Below are 20,838 nucleotides of genomic sequence, written 5' to 3'. Positions count from 1 at the left end.
GTGTGTGTGTCTCTGCGTGTGGTGTGTGTGTGTCTGTGTGTGTGGTGTGTGTGTCTGTGCGTGTGGTGTGTGTGTGTCTGTGTGTGGTGTGTGTGTGTCTGTGCGTGTGGTGTGTGTGTCTGTGTTCTGTGTGTGTGGTGTGTATCTGTGTGTGTGGTGTGTGTATCTGTGTTCTCTGTGTGTGTCTGTGCATGTGGTGTGTGTGTCTGTGCATGTGTGTGTGTGTCTGTGCTCTGTGTGTGTGTCTGTGCATGTGTGTGTGTGTCTGTGCTCTGTGTGTGTGTGTGTGCGCTCAACCAGGTGCGCCACCACCCGGCCCCTATTTCTTTCTTTCTTTCCCAAACCAGTTTTCAATGGTCTGCTTGCTTTCCCAGTCTCCACTCCTGAATTTCTGGGGCTCCCTCTTCTTTCCTGCTGTCTTTTACTTTTTTGTTATTGTTGCTAGAGTTGTTTTTTTCTGTTTTTTTAAATTTTGTTAATATTTATTTTCCCCTTTGTTGCCCTTGTTGTTTTATTGTTGTAGTTATTGATGTCGTTGTTGTTGGCTAGGACAGAGAGAAGTAGAGAGAGGAGGGGAAGACAGGAGGAGAGAAAGATAGACACCTGGAGACCTGCTTCACCGCCTGGGAAGCGACTCCCCTTTTCTTTCTGTTTTTTTACCAGAGCCCTGCTCAGCTCCGGTGTATGATGGTGCGGGGACTGACCCTGGGACTCTGGAGCCTCAGGCACGAGAGTCTCTTTGCAGAACCACTGTGCTGTTTCCCCTCTACCTACCTCTTCTTTCCTTTTTTCCAGACAACTTCGTGACTCCCAGGACGACCCCCAGTTTGGCTCCCGCTCGTTGCCGGCCCCCAGCATTAGACCAGTCCTTCTTCCTACGTCCACGGTCGTCTTTCCTCTACCGTCCCCCTGGCTTTGACACACCGGGCTCCTGCCCCCTCACCGAGCACACCCCACAGGGAGGGATGCCCCCCCCCCCCCAAGGACACGGAACACCAGCTACTGTCACACTGGCCCAGCCATGACGGGGCTGGCAGGATGGACTCCTCCCAGGGGGTGCTGGGAGCAGCAGGGACTCAGCAGGTGGGACGCAGCTGAGCCCAATTTCCTATATTTAAAACAAGGGGTGGAGTTGGGGGTGGGGGACTGAGACCCAACTGCACTGAAGCTTTTTCCAGTGTGAAGGCAGTCAGGCTTGGACCTAAGTGGTGCATGGCACTACGTAGGTTTTTTTTCTTTTTATTTATTTACTTTCCCTTTTGTTGCCCTTATTGTTATTATTGTTGTAGTTATTATTGTTGTTATTGATGTCATTGTTGGATAGGATAGAAATAGAGAGAGGTGGGAGTCGGGCTGTAGCACGGCGGGTTAAGCGCAGGTGGCGCAAAGCACAAGGACCGGCATAAGGATCCCGGTTCAAGCCCCCGGCTCCCCACCTGCAGGGGAGTCGCTTCACAGGCGGTGAAGCAGGTCTGCAGGTGTCTATCTTTTCTCTGTTCACCCCAAGTCGGGGTGCAGCTGGCTGCCACCCTGCTGTTACAGCGCCGGGCAAATGCTGAGCCCTGAGCCCCAAGGCACACACCTTCCACCTAGCTTTTGCTCAGCACCCAGCGGAGAGATGCCCCCACCTGCCCTGGGCAGTGCCCCTAAGCAGGAGCCTCCGGGGAGCTCCCCACCCCGAGGAAGTGCCAGGCCAGGAGCCCCAGCACTCCCATGCCTAGGACCTGAGGACCACAAACCTCAGGGACAAAGCCACCCCCTTGGGCCTCTTCTCAGACACAGCAGACACCGGCCAGATTGTTTTAATTTCCGAATTTATTAAAATGATTAACCTCAATACTGCAAGTGCATGTACAAAATATTTGTAAAAAATGTTTTTTTTTAATGAAACATTAAAGAACTTACCTCAAATGCTGAAAAAGTCCTTTTTTTTTTTCATTCTTTTCAGTACAAGGAATACATTGTATCTCAAAAGTATCACAACTCAGCAAAAACAATTGACAACAGCAATTTGAAAACTGAATACTCGACATAGACCTCTAAGCTCGTCTCCTAATTCTTACAGTGCCGAGTTCTTGACCCATCACTGCAGAAGCTCAACGGGGGCTTTACTGACACCAGCTTTGCCAAGCAGTCACCGTCAAGTTCTGCAGTGGGGCAGGGGTCCCCCAAACTTGAAAACGGAAATGAGGATTCCCTGGAAGGCGCCGGAGGCTGCTGGGCGCTTGTGCGTGCCCGCTGAGGGCAGGCCGTGGGAAGGTCTTGACAAAAGTCAGAAATAAGTTAAAGTAATTGAACAGTGGAGAAAAGCAGGGCTGGGGTGTCTCGCTCACTTTTCCTTAAAAAGGAAAAAGCCTGAAGTCCCTGAAATAGCTACTTGTTAGTATTCCATGAAACACTGTCTGCTCAGTGTTGGCTCTGAACCTCTTTCACGGCACCCCCAGGACACGAGGGAGGGACACCAGGGGGGGACCCAGGGCCCTCTGCCTTCCTTTCCTCGGGGCGTGGGTCTCACTGCTCCTACTCAGGGACACGGGACACTGAGGAACAGCCGTGTCTGCAAAGCGCGCCGGTGCCCCCAAGGCCACCCTACGGGTCCAGGTGGAGAAATCTAGAAGGAGCAAAGGGGTCATGTGAGGTCGTGTGATGCCTGCAAGAAGGTGGCCCTGGCCCCACTCGTCCCTGAGGGATTCACCTGCACCCCAACAAACAAGGACGAGACTCTGACTCTGTAGGACTATGACAATGGTGAAGAGAATTCGAACCCTGGGCCGGGGGCACTTTTTGGAACTTGGATCAACAGCAGGGAGTCTGGGTGTGGGGGCTCTGTCCTTGGGGCTGTGTGCTGTTACAGGCCGCTCCTTTTAAGGTTCTCAGACCCTGGCTCCCTGTCTAGAGAGGCCACATGAAACCCTAAGTGGATTTGACTTCGGAACACTGGGAATCGGGAACCACATGCACCTTTCTCGGAAACACCTGCTACAGGTTTCTGTTCCCCAGACCCGAGTCTCTGTCCAAAATAAATTTGCAAAATAAGCCAGAGAAGTGAAAGATTAGTACTGGACATAAAGTAGTAATAAAAAAATTTTGCTCATTAAGTTACTTAATTTCTCTTCTCAAAAGTGCTTCAAAAAAAAAAATCTGACTCCTCTTTTTGTTTAACTGATAATAGCAAAAAAAAAAAAACAACCTTTGATATTTCCCTAAACTAACATAAACCAAGAACTCCCACTGATGCAGTGCTCAAAACTAGATATTTATAATTCCTATTTTATTGGCATGAATATTTCTAAACTTAAAACTCCTTCCTGGTAAGTTCTTTTAATTTCTTATGACAAAAATCTCTCACAACACACAAATATTTACAACATATAATACATTGTTTTCAGTTCTTTACACTGAATTCCATAGACAAACATTTTATAGGTCACCACAGAACAAAAGCTGTGACTCATGTGTTTATTTCATAAACTATTATAAGTTAAAGTGAATCGTTTTTAATATTCCTGTAGCATTTTACAAGTGCAACAGAAGACTTGACCCAAACGCAGAGTGCTCGAGTTCATCAGACACACGTTGCTTCTTGTCGTCACATTGTTCACAGCAAAGTTTTGAAAAAATAAGCACCAATCATTCTTGCAAAGAACAATTTTATCTAAAAGGATTGAAAAGTGTTAAATACAAGGTCTGTAATTTACATGACAAGCAATAAATACGCCGCCGTACGGACTCTCCGGCCCACTGCCGCCCTGGGGCGCAGGCTGGAGTGAGCTCTCGCGCCAGTCACTGTACTTGTGCTGGTCTGCTTGGCAAAGAACCGATCTGACTCCCAGCCGCCGCTCTGCTTGTTAGCCAAGGCCAGAAACAGTCCACCTGGGCCAGCAGACGGTGTGAAACCGGCAGAATCCGAGGGGGAAACGTCTAGCAGTTAGCTCAAAAAGCCGAAGGTCATTGCTGGTGACGTCAGCACGAGCTGGAAACCGCAGCGGGCTGCTCCTACGCTCGGTCTGAAATGGTTGCTCAGTTGTGTGTTCCAGAGCCCGCTGTCACAGCCGCTCCGAGAAGCTGAGGGAAGGAGACTGGAGAGCCACACACGGAATAAGCATCCTGCGTGCGTGAGCTGCCGGCGCTGCCCAGTGCTGCTCTGCTCGGGCCCTGCCTTTACGCCAGGCTCGACCGCTACCTCAGCATCGCAAGGAAGAAGGTGGCTGAAGATCTGCACAGCAAAGATCTGCAGGATCAGACTTCAGAAGGGCCAGCCGGCGGTACTCGGTCTACAGGACTTTGCTCAAGGGCGCAGACGCCAAGTGCTGTCACTGGGGCCCGGGGCGAGCGTGGGCCGGGGTGCTGTGTCCCCAGAGCAGTCCCCCCGGGCCGGTCGGGCCAGGCCCACGCTCACTAGGCGTTGAGCCTCAGCGACTGGTCTTCCCGCCTCCGGGAGGAGATGTCGATGTCGATGGAGTCCTTTCCCACTATGAGCCGCAGGCGCTTGGCCGGCGGGAGGGGGATGAAGTCGTCCTCGAAGTCCTCGTCGTAGTTGTCGTCCTCCTCGTCCCCCTCCGAGGACGAGGATTCGTCCGTGCTCTCCTCCTCGTACTGGCCGTAGTCGTCCACCTGCATCTGGGAGCCCAGGAGGGACAGGGGGTCGCCGCAGCACACGCCGTTCTCGCGCAGCGCCTCGGAGTAGGAGCCCCGGCTCTCCTCGTCGCGCTTCAGCTGGATCTTCAGCTTCGTGGAGCTGCTGCCGCCGCCGCCACCGCCGCCACCACCGCCGCCGGGCCCCGAGCTGAAGCCGTTGTTGAGCTTCGCCACGTACAGGTTGCTGTCCTTCTCGTGGTCCTTGCTCAGCTTGATGCTGATCTTGGACGAGTTGACGCCGTCGCCCTCCTGCTCGGCCGTCCTGCTGCTGCTGTCGTGCCGCCGGCGCAGGGTCAGCTTGGGGATCCCCGAGCTGTTCTCCAGGATCAGCTGGGCGTCGTAGCGCGTGATCCGCCGCTTCTTCTTACTTCTGGCAGTTCTGAAGCCCTCGGACGTCACGACCGAATCCCCCACGGGGGAAGGAGTCCAGTCTGTGTAGCCTCCGGGCACCTCGGTGCCGCTGTGCTCAGCAGGGGCCGAGTGGGTCCCGGTCCTGGTCCCGTCGGGCACCCCGCAGGCCCTCCCAGGAGACTCCTGCCCCGCCGTGGGGTCCTCTGCTCTCGCGAAGGCTTTTGCGGGCTTCCCCGACCGCGGCTTTTTCTTCGTCGCCGCGCCGCTGCTGCTGCTGCTGCTGCTGCTGCTGCTGCTGCTGCTACTGCTGCTGCTGTCGCTCTTGTCACACTTGGCCTCCCCCGGGGGCGCGGCTTCCTGAGCCGGCTCTGCCTCCCGCCTCTCCCTCTCCCTCTCGGGGGCTGGCTGCTCGCTGCTGTCGGGGCAAGGGTCCCTCGGGCCGTCCCGACAGCCGTCCAGCGGATCTGGTTCAAGCCTGGCGTCAGAGGTCTCCTTGGCGCCTGTCCTTGTCCTCGCGGAGCGCCTGGTGCCATAGGTGCAGGGAGAGGCCCCCGGCAGCAGCGAGGCCCCTCTCCCCGAGTGCTGCCTGTGCTCCCTGGCGGCATGTCTGGTCAGGCACCCAGTCGACGCCGTGGCGGGCACCAGCCCCTCTGGCTCCTTGTCCTTTTTGAGGGGTAGATTTTTATACAGAACTATTTTAGGCTCCTTGAGGACTAGGTTTCCCATTTCGAGCTTTCTGGAAGCACTCTTTTGCTCCAGTCGTTTGCAATGATTTCTCAGTTTTACCTTTGAGAGCAAAGGCTTCGCAGGCTTTTTCAGTTTCTTTGGTACCCTGGAATTACGTAGATGAGCTAGCTTAGGTGAGGTAGAATTGGGAGAAGCCGGAATTCTTGATATGGACCGCCTCGACGACGTTCTACTCTTGCTGTTCTTTCTGACGCCGACGGAAGCTTTTCGGTTAGAAGCTGCAGGGTTAAAAGAAAAAGGATAAGGAACGGCACAGTGACAGCACAGCGCTCGGCAGGCACCCTCAGCCCAGCCCTCAGCTATGGACCCTGAGCCTAGCCGGGCGCGGAGCCCCAATCCCGCTCTCCCGCACGCGGGCAAAGCCTTTAAGTCCTTCCTCGTTTCCGTTTCTGCCTGATGCACGGAGGGGAGTGCGATGCATGGTCGGAGTGTGGGGGAGACAGAGAGGGAGAGACAGGAGACACCTGCAGCTCTACTTCACCATTCGTGAAGCTTTGCCCCTACAGGTGGGGGCTTGAACCCAGGTCCTTGCGCACGGTGACATGTGAGCTCAACTAGGTGCACCCGCCGCCAGCCCCTCCCCTCCCCTCAACTGAGCCTCCTGGGGCATCAGAGTCTATTATGAAAACACTGTGCTAGTTCCCTAGGCCCTAAGGAAATATTTCCTCTCCCAGTTTAGCATGGAAAAGATTCAAGAGAATGGGCAAATCAGATATTCCCTCTACAAATCCTGATTATTTCTCTTTCTAGTTCTTTTGGAAAGACTTAATCTCTCTCTCTCTCTCACACACACACACAATCACTCTAGTTAAGACGTGTGAAGCCAGGGGTGCAACATGGACCCCTGCGTCTAAGTCTAAAGCTCTAACCGCTACACCACACACCCCCACACCCTTTGCTTTCATTTTCATTTGTATTGTTGGCGGGTCTCAAGCCCGTGATTCCACCCCCTCCAGCCCCAGATACAAAGAGCCAGGGGAGAGGAGACACGGCAACACCTCGCCCTCCACTCACGGAGGTGCCCTGCGCTGCTGAGGACGCCAACCAGCATCACACGTGGCCAAGCATGCACTCTACTGGGTGAGCTATCTCTCAGGCTCTGAATAACTTAAATGTTTCTAAGATTCTTCACTCACTGATTCAAAGCAGGCTACTTGACCGGCTTCGTAGGATGGAAAAAATGGGTTACAAAGGGGCCCTAAGAGCCACATCCTATCACCGTGACTTCAAACCAGAGCAGAGCCCGAGCGAGAACCACGTATCACTCACTCCCAACAGACGTTCTTCCCAGAAGAGCACCTCCCCTCAGCTCCGCCATGACCTGGAAGGCGGAGCGCACCATGGCACCAAGCGCAGAGGGCTGTGAACACAGGACTGGTCTGCGGGCGCCCCAGAGCTCCCGGGGCCTCGTGCCCTGATCCACCCGGCATCGCTTGTGTGCGGGCGGCTCCAAGGAGGCGGCGTGCTTTTAGAAGACAGAACTTGGGCGCTGCTCAGTCTGAGCACAACCAACTACTGCTGGAATCAGAGCTAGTTGCTAGCTGAGAAGCTATTTTTGAAATGTAAGGCTGCTCAGGGAACTTCTCCGGTGAAAGGCCCCTTTCATGGCGGGGTGTGAGAGACGCTTATTCGCACCGGGGCTCTGGGGCCCTTTCTCGCATGCGGCTGAGGCCCTCACCCCACCGGAGACTCTCCAGCCCTGTCTGTGACCCAGCAGACTGCTCTGTGGCCTCGCCTACCTCCTTGCCCAGCCCTCCTCTATTTTTTTAATTTAATTTTTTATTATTAGGTAGAGTCAGAGAGAAATTGGGAGGGGGGATGGAGATAGGGAGAGAGACAGAGAGGCACCTGCAGCCCCGCTTCACCACTTGTGAGCATTTCCCCCTGCAGTTGGGACCAGGGCCTTGAACCTGGGCCCCTGAGCACTGTAATGTGTGCGCTCAAACAGGAGTGCCACCACCTGGTCCCCACAACCCCTCTTTTTAAAAAAAATATTTATTTATTCATTCTCTTTTGTTGCCCTTGTTGAACCCCTTTGTAAAAAATTTTTTCAAATTAATCTTTTTAATATTTATTTATTCCCTTTTTGTTGTCCTTGTTGATTTATTGTTGTAGTTATTATGGTTGTTGTTATTGATGTCGTCATTGTTGGACAGGACAGAGAGAAATGGAGAGAGGAGGGGGAGACAGAGAGGGGGAGAGAAAGACAGACACCTGCAGACCTGCTTCACCGCCTGGGAAGCGACTCCCCTGCAGGTGGGAAGCCGGGGACTTGAACCAGAATCCTTAGCCAGCCCTTGCGCTTTGCGCCACCTGTGCTTAACCCGCTGTACTACCGCCTGACTCCCACACCCCTCTTCTAAAACCTGCCATCTACATCCAGTCTGCCCCTGGAGACAGAGGCCCAGCCCAGTGGGCGCTGTTCAGCCATCACTCCTCCCTGTCGCTGAGGAAATGTGACACTGCCAACTCGCCCTCTCCACTCGTGGGTCCCTGGAGAAAGGGACAGGATGGCTGGGCTCCCACTAGCCTGTTTCCCAGGCCTGGGACTTTGAGCGTTCTCAGTGAGAGAGGTGGCCTGCGTGGCCAAGGCTGCTCTTGCCAAACTCTTTCTGACCCACCTCCAAAAGCCAGCGGCACTTGGAGCTGGAGGGCCTTGGCGCAGGCCTGACACCCACAGCCCCAGTAAGCCGCGGGCTCTGCCTTCTGAGGTCTGCCTCCCTGGGCACCTCTACCATCCCCCCGGCCGCCCAGGGAGACCAGAGTCTGTGCAGTCACTCGGGCAAAGGCGCCGGAACCACCTGCTTCCCCTGCCCTCCCTGCACAACCTCCTGGCGGAACGAGGCAACTCTGCGCCCCGTCTCATCTCTAACTGCCCTGCCGACACTCCGACTCCAAGAACCTTTCTCCCAGAGCCTCACCCTACAAGCCAGTGTGCCAGGAGTCGAGTGCAGGCATCCAACTGTGGCCGCCCCCTTCCCAGCTAGCCTATCCCGTCGTAGTGCTTCTCAGGGAACCCCCCTGACTTTCTGGGCTGCCCTTCCTTCCAGTGTACTTTTCTCATTGGGTGTGAAGAACGTCTCATCAAAGACACTGCCAGAAGTTCCACTCTTCACACCAAGGTCAAAGAAGACTCGGCTTAGGAGGACTGCGACAGGGGTCCCATAAAGCGCCCAGGGTCCGACAGTCTCTGGGAAGGGTTACGCTACCCAGGGCCTGAGGGGGTGGCAACAGCAAGCTGGTGGGCCCCTGGCTTTGACACTAACAGACCACGCATGACTCTCCCCTGCTGGCTGGGACAATCCCAGAGGCAGAGCCGAGCCAGCGATCGAGTGGAGACGTGTGTTCTTGGCGACGACCGTACTGAGGTGCTGAGCAAGAGACCAAGCCAGGCCACTCCAAAGCTCACGAGTGCTCGCTCCGGCCGGCCCCGCCCCGCCTCCTGGGGGAGCCATGCCCATGCAGACGGGTGCCCATGGCCATCTGTGCGGTGACAGCAGACAGGACTGGGGCTTGGGCCTGTGGCCTGTGCTTGGTTCAGCGCCAGGGCTCTAACCACCTCATCACAACCGAGCGGAGTGTGGAACTAAGGCACGGGACGCTTGGCTCGGCCCTCACGGCCACCTTGAGACATCTTCATCGGGGTTTCTGCCGGATGCCAGGGCGGCGGAGAGCCCTCGAGCCTCCTGAGCGCAGGGGCGGTGGCCCAGCTGCGCGCCGGCGAAGTCCAGGAAACACTGTGGCGTGAGGGCCACACGGCACCCAGCATCTTCACACCTCCAGGATCCAGACACTCATTTCCGGCCGTCAGGCTTCAGTGGGAGAAGCAGCTTCCCTCCTCGTAGCCGCGTGCCAACGGACTTCAGGGTGACCAGAGCAGCTGTGACATCTACGGCAGGCACGCGTGGGAAGTGGCCGCCATCCCATCCGGGACCACCTCAGGATGCACGCCATTCCTGACCCGGGTCTCTGGCACGAGCAGTTCGGTGGCTGTGGCTCGCAGCTGTGTCACAGCCCTGACTGTGCAGGTGGCCCAGCCACAGAGACACAAGAGGCCACAAAGCTGGGGGAGTGTCTGTGGGCTGAGTGTGCGGAGGAAACGGACTCCTGTCTCCTCCCAGGAAGCTGAAGCAGACACGCGGCTACGTGGCTCCTGACACCCCGCAGCACAGGGTCGGCTCCGGTCCGTTTCTGCTGCCCCGGGCAGAAGGTTTCTTTGGAAAGAGCGTGCATGTGTTCACGTTCAAAGACACCAGCCGCCCGCGTCTCGGTGAACTGAGACCACAAGGCAGCTCCACACTCACCACAAGCCCACAGCTCCCAGCTGCAGCCCCCTAGTCTCAGGTAGAAGGTTTGTGCCCGAGACACAGGCAGTCAGAGACGGCCTGACACACTGCACAACTGGAGCCAAGGCTGACCCCGTGTCTGACAGTCTCACAGACGGGGAAGACTCTAGAGCCCTTACAATGGCATCTGCCAGCCCTGTCGGAGCCCGGGCGTAGCCGGGTGACCCCGTGTCTGAGGGAGCCTGGGCGTAGCCGGCCACACCAGCCCTGGGCGACTCAGAACAGGCCGTCTGCAGAAGGGGGTCTGAGGACAGCCGGCATGCAGACCAGTGCTCGCTGACAAGCACCGAGCTCGGTTCTGCTCTGCTCTGTCACGCAGGGTTGGTCACCTCCTCCCCGCTGACTGCAGCCAACGGCCGTCTCTCAGCAGCCAGCCAGTAGCCAGTGCGCTCGGCAGTCCGAAAGGTCGACGCCCCGAGCCCAGGACAGACACGTTGCCCGGGCACGGCCAACCTCGCCAGGCGTCCTCATGCCTGCGTCCACAGAGCGTGCTCGCGTCTCCGCCGCACGAGAAAGTCAGACGCGAAGACAGGTGTTGAGCACGCGGCCTTTATTATCAGCACCGACGGTCAACACGCAGGCACGGGCTGCCCGCTCCGTCTGTCCCCGACAGGCACCGCTCTAGAGCCATGGCAAGGCGACTCCGACCTCACCACCTCACCGGCAGCAGCGGGATTTTCTGCAGGGCGGGGTGGGCGGGGTGGGCGGCACCCAGAGCTGGGCTGAAAGCAGCTGAAGACAGGGAGAAGGAAGGAAGGGCCTCGAGCCGCCAGACTCGCAGAAGGAGCTGGGCGCCAAGGCACATGGCCCGGGAGAGCCACGCTCAAGAGCCTCGGGAGCAAGCCGGACGCGAGCGCTTCTGCAGGAAAAGCAGCCGCGCGGTGCGCTTCTCAGCGGTGACCGGCTCTCCTGCCCCATCTGGCTTCTTCTCTTTCCCCTCCCCTTCTTCCCGTTTTCAGTGGCTCTTGCTCCTCCCCGAAGAGATTGTCTTCCAGCTCGCTTCTCTGTCCCACCTCTCTCTTTTCTCCTCTCCTCTCTTCTCCTCTCTTCTCTCTCTTCTCTTCTCTCTCTTCTCCTCTCTTCTCTTCTCTCTCTTCTCTGTAGGGCTCGTGCACAGGACAGCGATGTTGTAAGTGTTTCTCTTTCACAATCCTGAGTATGGTCACCAGTGGTCTGGTGAATCGGGTCAGATCATTTTGAAAATGTCAAGTTCATTTCACACAAAAACCAAAACCAAAACCAGACAAACTAACAAACAAAACCTTAAAAAGTGGTAACCCTGAGCTCCTTTCTGAATGGGGACTGGCCGGGCACAGCACAAGCCCACACGGTTCTGCCACCAGCTGCTGGCACGCCCGCGGGACCTAACAGCATCTTCACCGGGCAACTAACACCCTGAAAATGCTTCTCATGAACCTCCCGCGAACGATTCAAGGCCAAGTGCAGAAAAGCATCCCAGGCTGTCTAGCACCCCGTGGGCTATGGAAGCAGAAGCGAGTGCTCTGTGCTCAAGGCATGTCCAGAGATGTGCAGTGCTGCCCCAGTGCCTGCCTAAGTGCCTTGGGTTTCTCTCAGTATTTCCAAGATCGGACCCTCCGGCAGCATGCTCTGCTCTGGAAAGCAAACAGTGTGAAGGTACCAGGAGACACGGGTATCGACACCCCCTACTACTTACTTGCATTGTTTTTTTCCTGAGTGGTATCCGCATCGGTGTTAGAGCTGACAGACTGACTGTCTGAATTCTTGCTGCTGTCACCTAACTTTTTGAGCCTGTTTAAGCGTTTATCTGTTTCTCGGAGTCCGTATTTGCTGTTGATAACAGGAGCAGGCGCAGGCAGTCCCACTCTGGATTTAAAAGCACCAGTTCCCCGTCTGAAAGAGAAGACAGCCCAAGTTAAACAATCTGCACGTGCGGCACGTAGCGTGTGATGAACTGGGGGACCAAGGCTAGCACTCTCAAGAAATTCAAGGTTATAAAATTAACAACAGTAACAAGAATCCCCTCCACCCAAAGGAGCAGAACAGTGTTACGACTATTCTCAGCTAACAACTGGGAACTGTTCTCCAGAAGCTACTCGACCCTGTACTTTGATGTGCAGATAAAAGTGATTCAATTCAAGCGCACGTGGCACAAAGCGCAAGGACCGGTCAAAGGATCCCGGTTCAAGCCCCCGGCTCCCCACCTGCAGTGGCATCGCTTCACAGGCGGTGAAGCAGGTCTGCAGGTGTCTTTCTCTCCCCTTCTGTCTTCCCTTCCTCTCTCCCCTATCCAACAACAACGACATCAATAACAACAATAATAATAACTACAACAATAAAAAACAAGGATTGTGGTCCGGGAGGTGGCGCAGTGATAAAGCTTTGGACTCTCAAGCATATGGTCGAGAGTTCGATCCCCGGCAGCACATGTGCCAGAGTGATGTCTGCTTTTTTCTCTCTCCTCCTATCTTTCTCATAAATAAATAAAATCTTAAAAAAAAAACAAAACAAGGGCAATAAAAGGGGAAAAAAAGTGATTTAATTCTCAAAATGCTCGGCAGAACACAGTACAGATGTTAGCTTAATGACTTACCTACCAACTGCATTCTCGCTCTGTTCTGCACATTTTAAAATTATATCACGAAATATTTGCTTTGTTCAATAATTTGAGAGACAGAAAAATACCTGCAACACTGCTTCACCACTTGCAAAGCTTTCCCCTTGCAGGAGAGAACTGGGGGCTTGAGCCTGGTTCTTGCGCACTGTAACATGTGCGCTCACCAGATGCACTACCACTTGGCCCCTGAAAAGCCAATTCTTTTAAATTATTATTCTTTTCTTTTCTTGTCTCCAGGGTTATTGCTGGGTCATCACCTACATGTAAATTTCACATGTCAATCCTTCATTGAAACCATCTTTTTTTCTTTTTTTGGGTGGGAGTTTGTTGTGTTGGGCAATATTTTAACAAGGGAAGTTTTGTTAGCCATATAAATTTCGGCACAATTCAGGCCAGACTGGGGCAAAAAAAAAAAAAAAAGACAAATTGAATTTAAGAGATAAAAAATCTCGTGGTCCGGGAGGTGGCACAATGGATAAAACATCGGATCCTCAAGCATGAGGTCCCAAGTTCAATCCCTGGCAGCACATATGCCAGAGTGATGTTTGGTTCTTTCTCTCTCTCTCTCCTCCTATCTTTCTCATGAATAAATAAATAGAATCTTAAAAAGAAAAGGAAAGGAAGGAAGGAAGGAAACATCTCGAGGCTGGGTGCACATGTTACCATGCACAAGCACATGAAGGGAACTGTGGGGTGCAGGGTACGTGGCGGAACACAGCTGTAGTGTTTCTCTTTCTCTCACCTCCGATTAAAAATGACAAAAAGGCCACCAGTAGCAGTGAAGTCTTACAGGCACCAGACCTCAGTGGTAACCTTGGTGGAAAAGAAGAAGAAGAAAGAGGGAGCTAGCACAGTATCGTGACCACCCCTGAAGCTTCCTGCGGGGAGGACACGCACAGGCTCTCACGCGTGGCCGTGCGCGCGGCAAAGCCTAGGCTCTGCTGGACTGCGGCTCCTGCCGGAAGTGGAGCTTCCTGTGCGGCAGCTTCCCACCGGCGGCGTCTGACACGTGTGGGCTTTGGTTTCTGCCCATCACCATCAACGCTGCGGCTATGCTCCTCTTACAGAACAGTGCTGTTATTTATTTATTTATATATTGCCTCCAGGGTTACTGCTGGGGCTCAGTTCCTGCACTACGAATCCATTGTTCCTGGGGGCTATTTTTTCCCTCCTGTTGCCCTTGTTATCACTGTTGTTGTTACTGTTGTTGTTATTGCTGTCATTGTTGTTGGATAGGACAGAGAGAAATGGAGAGAGGAGGGGAAGACAGAGGGGGAGAGAAGACAGACACCTGCAGACTTGCTTCACCGCTTGTGAAGCGACTCCCCTGTAGGCGGGGAGCTGGGGGCTCAAACCAGGATCTTTGCACCAGTCCCTGCGCTTCGAGCTGTGTGTGCTTATCCCGCGGCGCTACCACCAGGCCCCGGGACGCGCCTGCTTTTTAGTTTCTGTGTTAGGGACATGCTTCCAGTGTGATCTAGACACGTCCCCCTTGGCCAAAGCACCTTTGCTAACATTCTGCTCACTTAGCTCTTCCCCGGGCCACTCCAGAGCCTTTCATTTCTAGCGCAGTGTGTCTGAGTGTGGCCTCCACCTGCCCCTTGCACATCTGTAGTCTGAGCGGCTCACGGCAGAGAGCAGTTGGCATCCCGGGACTCCCAATAGGCAGGTGTAAGCCGGCCTACTAGTTCTGTATTTTTTGTTTTGATTATTCCCATCATACTGTCACACTAAAGAATAACAAAGAACATCCTGCACTTAAATAATGAAGAGAACGGGGGCCGGGCGGTGACAAAGCCAGTTAAGTACACACAGACCAGTGTAGCAAGGACCCAGGTTCGAGCCCCCACTCCCCACCCACAGTGAGGACACTTCATGAGTGGTGAAACAGGGCTGCAGGAGTTCCACCCCCCCCCCCATTTCTCTCTGTCCTCTCAAATAAAGTAAGAGGAAAGAAGGGGCCAAGTGGTGGCGCACCTGGTTGAGCGCACAGGCTATAGTGAGCAAGGACTCAGGTTCGAGCCCCCAGTCCTCACCTGCAGGGGGAAAGCTTTACAAGTGGTGAAGCAGGGCTGCAGGTGTCTATCTCTCTCCCGCTCCATCACCCCCTTCCCTCTCAATTTCTGACTGTCTCTATCCAACAAATAAAGACCAAATAAAATAAAATTAAAAAAAAGAACAAAAAAAGAAAAAAAAAAAAAAAAGAGGAAAAATAATGGCCACTGGGAACATTGGATTCAGTGTCGGCAGCGAGCTTTGCGATACCCCTGGAGGCGTTTACAGTAATACTGCTAAGAACGTGAGTTAGAACAGACATCTTACAAGGATGTAAGCGGAACACCTCAATACCACTTTACCTTTCACAGGTGTAACACTCGCAGTACTCGTTATTTTCCCCAAAAAACCCGTCTCCGTAATAACAAGAAATCTCTTCTCCGGGTTCAATGTCTCTCAGAGCCTTCACACACGCTGTATCTCGGCCAGTCGAAACAAACTGAAATCAAAGGAACCCATTAAGACACTCACACTTCTGGCAGAGACAAAGGACTTGCTACAAAGTGGCCGTGCTTACCTTACAGTTAGGTCTGCAATCTGAAAAATGTCCAAAAGATAAAGTCAATTAACTGTAGGTAAGATCTGAAACACGAACAATTACAGACATCTGAAATAAGCTTTCCAGAAAACTTTACAATGTTTGCTAAAAGCTTAGGTTTCAAGTTAAGCTACAGATAGATTCATTTTAGAAGGTCTGTGGGGGAAACAAGAGAATTCATCTTCCTAAATACCGAAGGTTTTACTCGGTCTGACAAGGTGCTCTACACGCTAGCAGAGCCGCCAAATACTAGTGCTGCCCCCTTGGAAGTAGAGCTTACCGCCAAATACTAGTGCTGCCCCCCCCCCCCCCGGAAGCGGCGCTTACCGCCAAATACTAGTGCTGCCCCCCCCCCCCCCCGGAAGCGGCGCTTACCGCCAAATACTAGTGCCGCCGCCCGGAAGCGGCGCTTACCGTGGTTTATGAAGGCGGCGGGGCCGAGCCAGAGCTGAGCGCAGTTCTTCCTTGTGGAGTACATGACGCTGAAGTCGTTTTCTCCGTGTCTAAGCAGCATGTTCTCCTCAATCTCTGAAAGTTCGGCAATACAACCCACCAGTAATTCTATTTTGTCATTTCGTTTCCTATTTAAAATATGTGATGTGTTAAAAATCACTAGGAATTGTCAATCGTAAGGCTTCCTTTAATAAAATAAGCCTGTCCACTAGATAGCAGCAGTCAAGAAGCCCCAGCCGTGCATGGCCGGCTGGCTCCCTCCTCCCTGCAAGCCCCACAGCTGGGCCCAGGGCCTCGCACGGCTGCCGCGGCATGAGGGACTGAATGGTCCTGCAGGAGAGGAACGCAACCTGCCGGCCGCTGCGCGGCACAGGCGAGAAGGCGGCAGCAGAGGCTCCCAGGGGCCTCCACTCGGAGCAGCCCCGCTAAGAAAGGGAACTGCTTTCAAAGGGAAAACTAGCAACCCGAGACGCCCCAAACGCTACTTGCCCGGGTTGGGTTATCAGCGCGAGCAATAGGAACGAGAAGTAGAAGCTGACCTGATATCTGGCCGGCTACCACCTTCCTGGCCCTGCTCAACCCAGACCAGCCGCGCCTCCGGGACCCGACAGCCCCCCGGGCAGAACTGTGACCTCACGGAGCCCAAGGCTGTGGTGCGCACCAAGGCGATGCCACCCGGGAGGCCTGGCTGGGACTCACACTCCGCACTCCAACATCACACCCCTTGCCCTATTTATTTATTTATTTATTTATTTATTTTTTGCTGTGAAAACACTGCGTAGGCCACAGGAGCAGGGCGACCTGTTTAAACACTCCTGCGAGATAAGGTGGAGAAAAGCGCGTCTTCTCTCCTCTGCATAGGGCCGTCGCCCTTAACTAGCTGGGCTAGACTCCGCCTCCCTAGCGGCATCTCCACCTGTCCAGCGGGGAGGGCATCACACACCATCACACGCGTCCCACCTGTGAAGTCCCTGGGCTCGGGAGGACTTCACGCCCGCCTTTCTCTGGGACAGGGCAAGACTGATCCTGAAAGCTCAGTGATCCGAGCCTGGCCTTCCTGACCTCCGGAGACACCCAGAGTCAATGAAGGGTCAACGGAAGGACAGAAAGGAGCTCCACCCAGACTCATCATTCCGCCGGGCAGAGCGTGAGCCCTGGCCTTGCACCCTTGCACGGACTCCTCTGGGGAGCTCTGCTTTGCTCCTCCCCACAACCGTCTCGGCACTAGCGACCAGGAGTGTGAAAGGAAGCATCAGGGCTTCTATGAGGACAATAGTTACCACTCTTTCGTTGCAACTATTTTGGCTCCATTCTGTTCTGACGAGTATCTATTACAAGGCAAGATTTCAAATCCGCTGTCAGTGGCAAACATTCGCAAGTAAATAAATACCTAAAACAAAACAAACAAACAAAGACTACTAGCTTTACACTGTTCAGCTTGCTACTGTGTCACCAGCAATGAGGTAAACATTTAAGGTCACTGAGTAAAACACACTTTTGGTATTTGAAAACTTCACATAAGTACTTTCACGTAAGTACTTAAAGGCTTGGCGAGTAAACGACAACAGCTCTCGGTGGGGCCTGGCGGTGGCACTCGGTGTGAAGACCCCAGTCCCCAGCTGCAGGTGTCTGGCTCTCTCTTCTTTTTTTAAATTATTATCTTTATTTAGTTACTGTACAGTCAGAAATTGAGAGGGAAGAGGGAGATAGGAAGAGAGACGCCTACAGCACTGCTTCACCGCTCACGAAGCTTTCCCGCTGCAGGTGGGGTCTGGGGGCTCAGACCCAGGTCCTGTGCATTGTAACGTGTGCGCTCGACCAGGTGCGCCACCACCGGGCCCCTGCAGGTGTCTCTCTTTCTCGCTCCCTATCTCCCTTCCCCCTCGCAATTTCTTTGCCCTTTCAAACGCTTAACAGATTTTTCAAGCGCACAGTGAATTTCTCTTCTAGACGATGAACTTTGCCTGCCAGAACGTCTCTGTGGTGTGACCACCGGGACTCACCGCTCTGGGCCAGTGTTTTCAGTGTCCTGGGGGTGGCGCAGTGCTGAGTAACAGGCTTGGAAGTCAAAGGTCCTGAGCTCAACACCGAGCACCATTTTGTATCACTGTGTGTGCCAGAGTGATGCACAGATTCTCTCTCTCTTCCCCATGTTTAAAAAGAAAGATAGAGGGGGTCGGGCGGTGGTGCACCTGGTTGAGTGCACATACTGCAATGCACAAGGACCAGGGTTTGAGCCCCCAGTCCCCACATGCACGGGGGAAGCCTTGCAGGGCTTCAGTGTCTGTCTCTCGTCTTCTCTATGTTTTTTTTGTTTTTTGTTTTTGTTTTTAACCAGAGCACTGCTCAGCTCAGGCTTATGGTGGTGTGGGGGTACTGAACAAGGGTGTCTGGAGCCTCAGGCATGAAAGTCTCTTTGCATAACCGTTATGCTATCTACCCCCATTCTCTCATCTTCTCTATAGCCCCCTTCCCTCTCAATTTCTGGCTGTCTCTATCCCCAATAAATAAATAAAGGTTTAAAAGAATTTAAAAAAGAAACGATAAAGAAAGACAAGAGACAGAGGAGGAGGGAGAAAGACACCACAGTGCAGAACGTCCCCCAGTGTAAGTGTGGTGGGGCTGGACTCAAAACTGGACCGCCTTCCCAGGCGAGTTCTCTTGCTCGCCTTATCCCATAGCCTTATGAGCTATCAGATCGCCAGACTGATCTTGGCTTATGAACAGCCAGTTAGCTGTTTTAACTTGGAATTCAGTTATTTCAGTATTAACTTGGAATTTAGTCTCCTTTCCTTTCGTTCAACAGGTAAGAGCAACAAGAATCTTCTTTATGAACCTACGTGCTCCTTGAACAGTTTCTCCTGCATCTTGCTCTTGTTGAGAAAATAGTGGCGCGCCCATTCACCCGAGGTCAAGCACTTGAAAGCTTTCTCCAAGTGCTCGTCCTTCTTGAAACGCTCAATGACTTCCTTCAGTTCCTCCTGCCGTCCTCTGCTAGGCCGAAACCTGAAAGAAATTCAAACAGTAACATTTGCCGTCACCTTCAGGTCACCGTTAAGAGTTTGAGAAAAAGGTAATCATCTAAGAACGGCCAGATTTAACAAAAAAGAAGAAGAAGAAGGAGTAGCCTCTGGAATTATCACCCAGGTACTCAGCAAGCAGAGGTTCCTTCTTCAAAGTGCACTTGAAGGGGCCGGGTGGTGGCGCACCTGGTTGAGCACTCCTGTCACAGGGCACAAGGACCCGGGTTTGAGCCCCTGGTTCCCACCTGCAGGGGGAAAGCTTTGCAAGTGGTGAAGCAGAGCTGCGGGGGTCTCTCTCCCTCTCCTCAATCTCCCCCTACTCTTTCTTTTTTTGTTAGAGATTTTATGTATTTATTTATTCATGAGAAATGGTAGGAGAGAGAGAAAGAACCAGACATCGCTCTGGTACATGTGCTGCCGAGGTCTGAACTCAGGACCTCACGCTCGAGAGGCTACTGCCTTATCTACTGCCGTCACCTCCCGGACCACTCTCCCCTACTCTTTTGATTTGTAGCTGTCGCTATCCAAGATATAAAGACAATAAAAGTGGGAGTCGGGCGGTAGTGCAGCGGGTTAAGCGCATGTGGCGCAGAGTGCAAGGACCAACATGAGGATCCTGGTTCGAGCCCCCGGCTCCCCACCTATAGGGGAGTCACTTCACAAGCGGTGAAGCAGGCCTGCCTGCAGGTGTCTATCTATCTCTCCTCCTCTCTGTCTTCCCTCCTCTCTCCATTTCTCTCTGTCCTATTCAACAACGACAACAACAATAACAACAATAACTACAACAATAAAACAAGGGCAACAAGAGAATATTAAAAAAATTTAAAAGAATATAATAAAAATAAAAGTGTGCTGGGTGGTATCGCTGTGGGTTAAACACATGTGGTGTGAAGCGCAAGGACCGGCATATGGATCCCAGTTTGAGGCCCCGGCTCCCCAGCTTCAGGGGAGTCGCTTCACAGGCGATGAAGTAGGTCTGCAGGTAACTGCAACAACAATAAAACAACAAAGCCAACAAGAGGGAAAATACATAATAAAAAAATTTAAATAGATAATTAAAAAAAAATTTTTTTTTGCCTCCAGGGTTGACGCTGGGATTCAGTGCCTGCACTACGAATCCACTGCTCCTGGCAGCCATCTTTATTCCATTGTTGTTGGTGAGACAGAGAGGAATGGAGAGAGGAGGGGGAGATAGAAAGGAAAAGAGAAAGAAAGACACCTGCAGACCTGCTTCACCGCCTGTAAACTTGTGAAGCGACCCCCTTACAGGTGGGGAGCCGGGGTGAGAATCTAGGTCCTCGTGCGGCACCTGGCTTACTAAGGTGTACCGCTGTCCAGGCACCTGTCTGCTTGTTTTTGATAAAGACACAGAGAAATTGAGAAGGAAAGGGAAGTAGAGAGGAAGAGACACCTGCAGCCCTGCTTCATCATTCCTGAAGCTTCTTCCTCACGTGGGGACTGGGGGCCTGAACCTGTGTCCTTATCCACTGTAGTGTGTGTGTGTGTGTGTGTGTGTGTGTGCGCGCGCGCGCTACAGGATGCAGCCCATCCCCCTCTTTAGAATTTTTATTATTATTGGCTAGAGATAGTCAGAAATTGAGAGGGGAAAGGGTGACAGGGAGAGAGACAGACACGTGCCACACTGCTTCACCACACGCAAAGCTTTCCCCCTGCAGGTGGGGCCCGGGCCCCGAACATGGGTCCTTGCACACTGTAACGTGCGCTCAGCCAGATGCCCCACTACCCGGCCCCCACCCACACCTCTACCCCCGCCCCCCTTTTCAATTTTTATTTTTTTATTTTACCACCAGGGTTATTGTTGGTCAGTGCTTGATAAGCACAACTTCCCTGTGCCTGGCAGCCTATTGTAATTTTTTTGATAGATGGTGAGAGACAGACCGAGAGAACTAGGGTATTTTACCAAGTACCACTTGTTAGGTGCTACAGTGAAAACCATGGAAGACAGAAGACACAGCCACTGCTGTTGAACTTTTTCATTTAGTATTCGGGGGTGAGGTGGGGGACTGGGAGGCGAAAGAATCGTGCGAGTCATTCCCAAGCCCTTGCTGACGAGACACCCCACAGCAGGCT

General features: G+C 53.2%; 1 protein-coding gene across 3 annotated transcripts in view; it reads right to left on the bottom strand.

The window, feature by feature from the left end:
* Positions 1–1,797: 1,797 nt before the first annotated feature.
* Positions 1,798–20,838, bottom strand: part of KMT5B (lysine methyltransferase 5B) — a 47,652-nt gene continuing 28,611 nt past the window's right edge. Inside the window, exons 5-12 of one of the 3 annotated variants that reach the window (XM_060177255.1) lie at positions 18,565–18,730; positions 17,005–17,114; positions 15,686–15,852; positions 15,251–15,270; positions 15,036–15,172; positions 11,758–11,954; positions 5,321–5,954; positions 1,798–5,266 (exon numbers count right to left, since the gene is read on the bottom strand). In XM_060177255.1, the coding sequence (XP_060033238.1) occupies positions 4,399–5,266; positions 5,321–5,954; positions 11,758–11,954; positions 15,036–15,172; positions 15,251–15,270; positions 15,686–15,852; positions 17,005–17,114; positions 18,565–18,730 (2,299 nt within the window). In that variant the 3' untranslated portion in view covers positions 1,798–4,398. Of the gene's footprint in view, positions 5,267–5,320; positions 5,955–11,109; positions 11,256–11,757; positions 11,955–15,035; positions 15,173–15,250; positions 15,271–15,685; positions 15,853–17,004; positions 17,115–18,564; positions 18,731–20,838 lie in introns of those variants that run through there. The other 2 variants (XM_060177256.1, XM_060177257.1) reach the window with 2 other exon arrangements.

This window comes from Erinaceus europaeus, chromosome 17, assembly GCF_950295315.1.
Source record: "Erinaceus europaeus chromosome 17, mEriEur2.1, whole genome shotgun sequence".
Lineage (NCBI taxonomy): Eukaryota > Metazoa > Chordata > Mammalia > Eulipotyphla > Erinaceidae > Erinaceus > Erinaceus europaeus.
The sequence above is the reverse complement of the archived record's forward strand: the minus strand, read 5'-3'. Positions and strand labels throughout refer to the sequence as shown.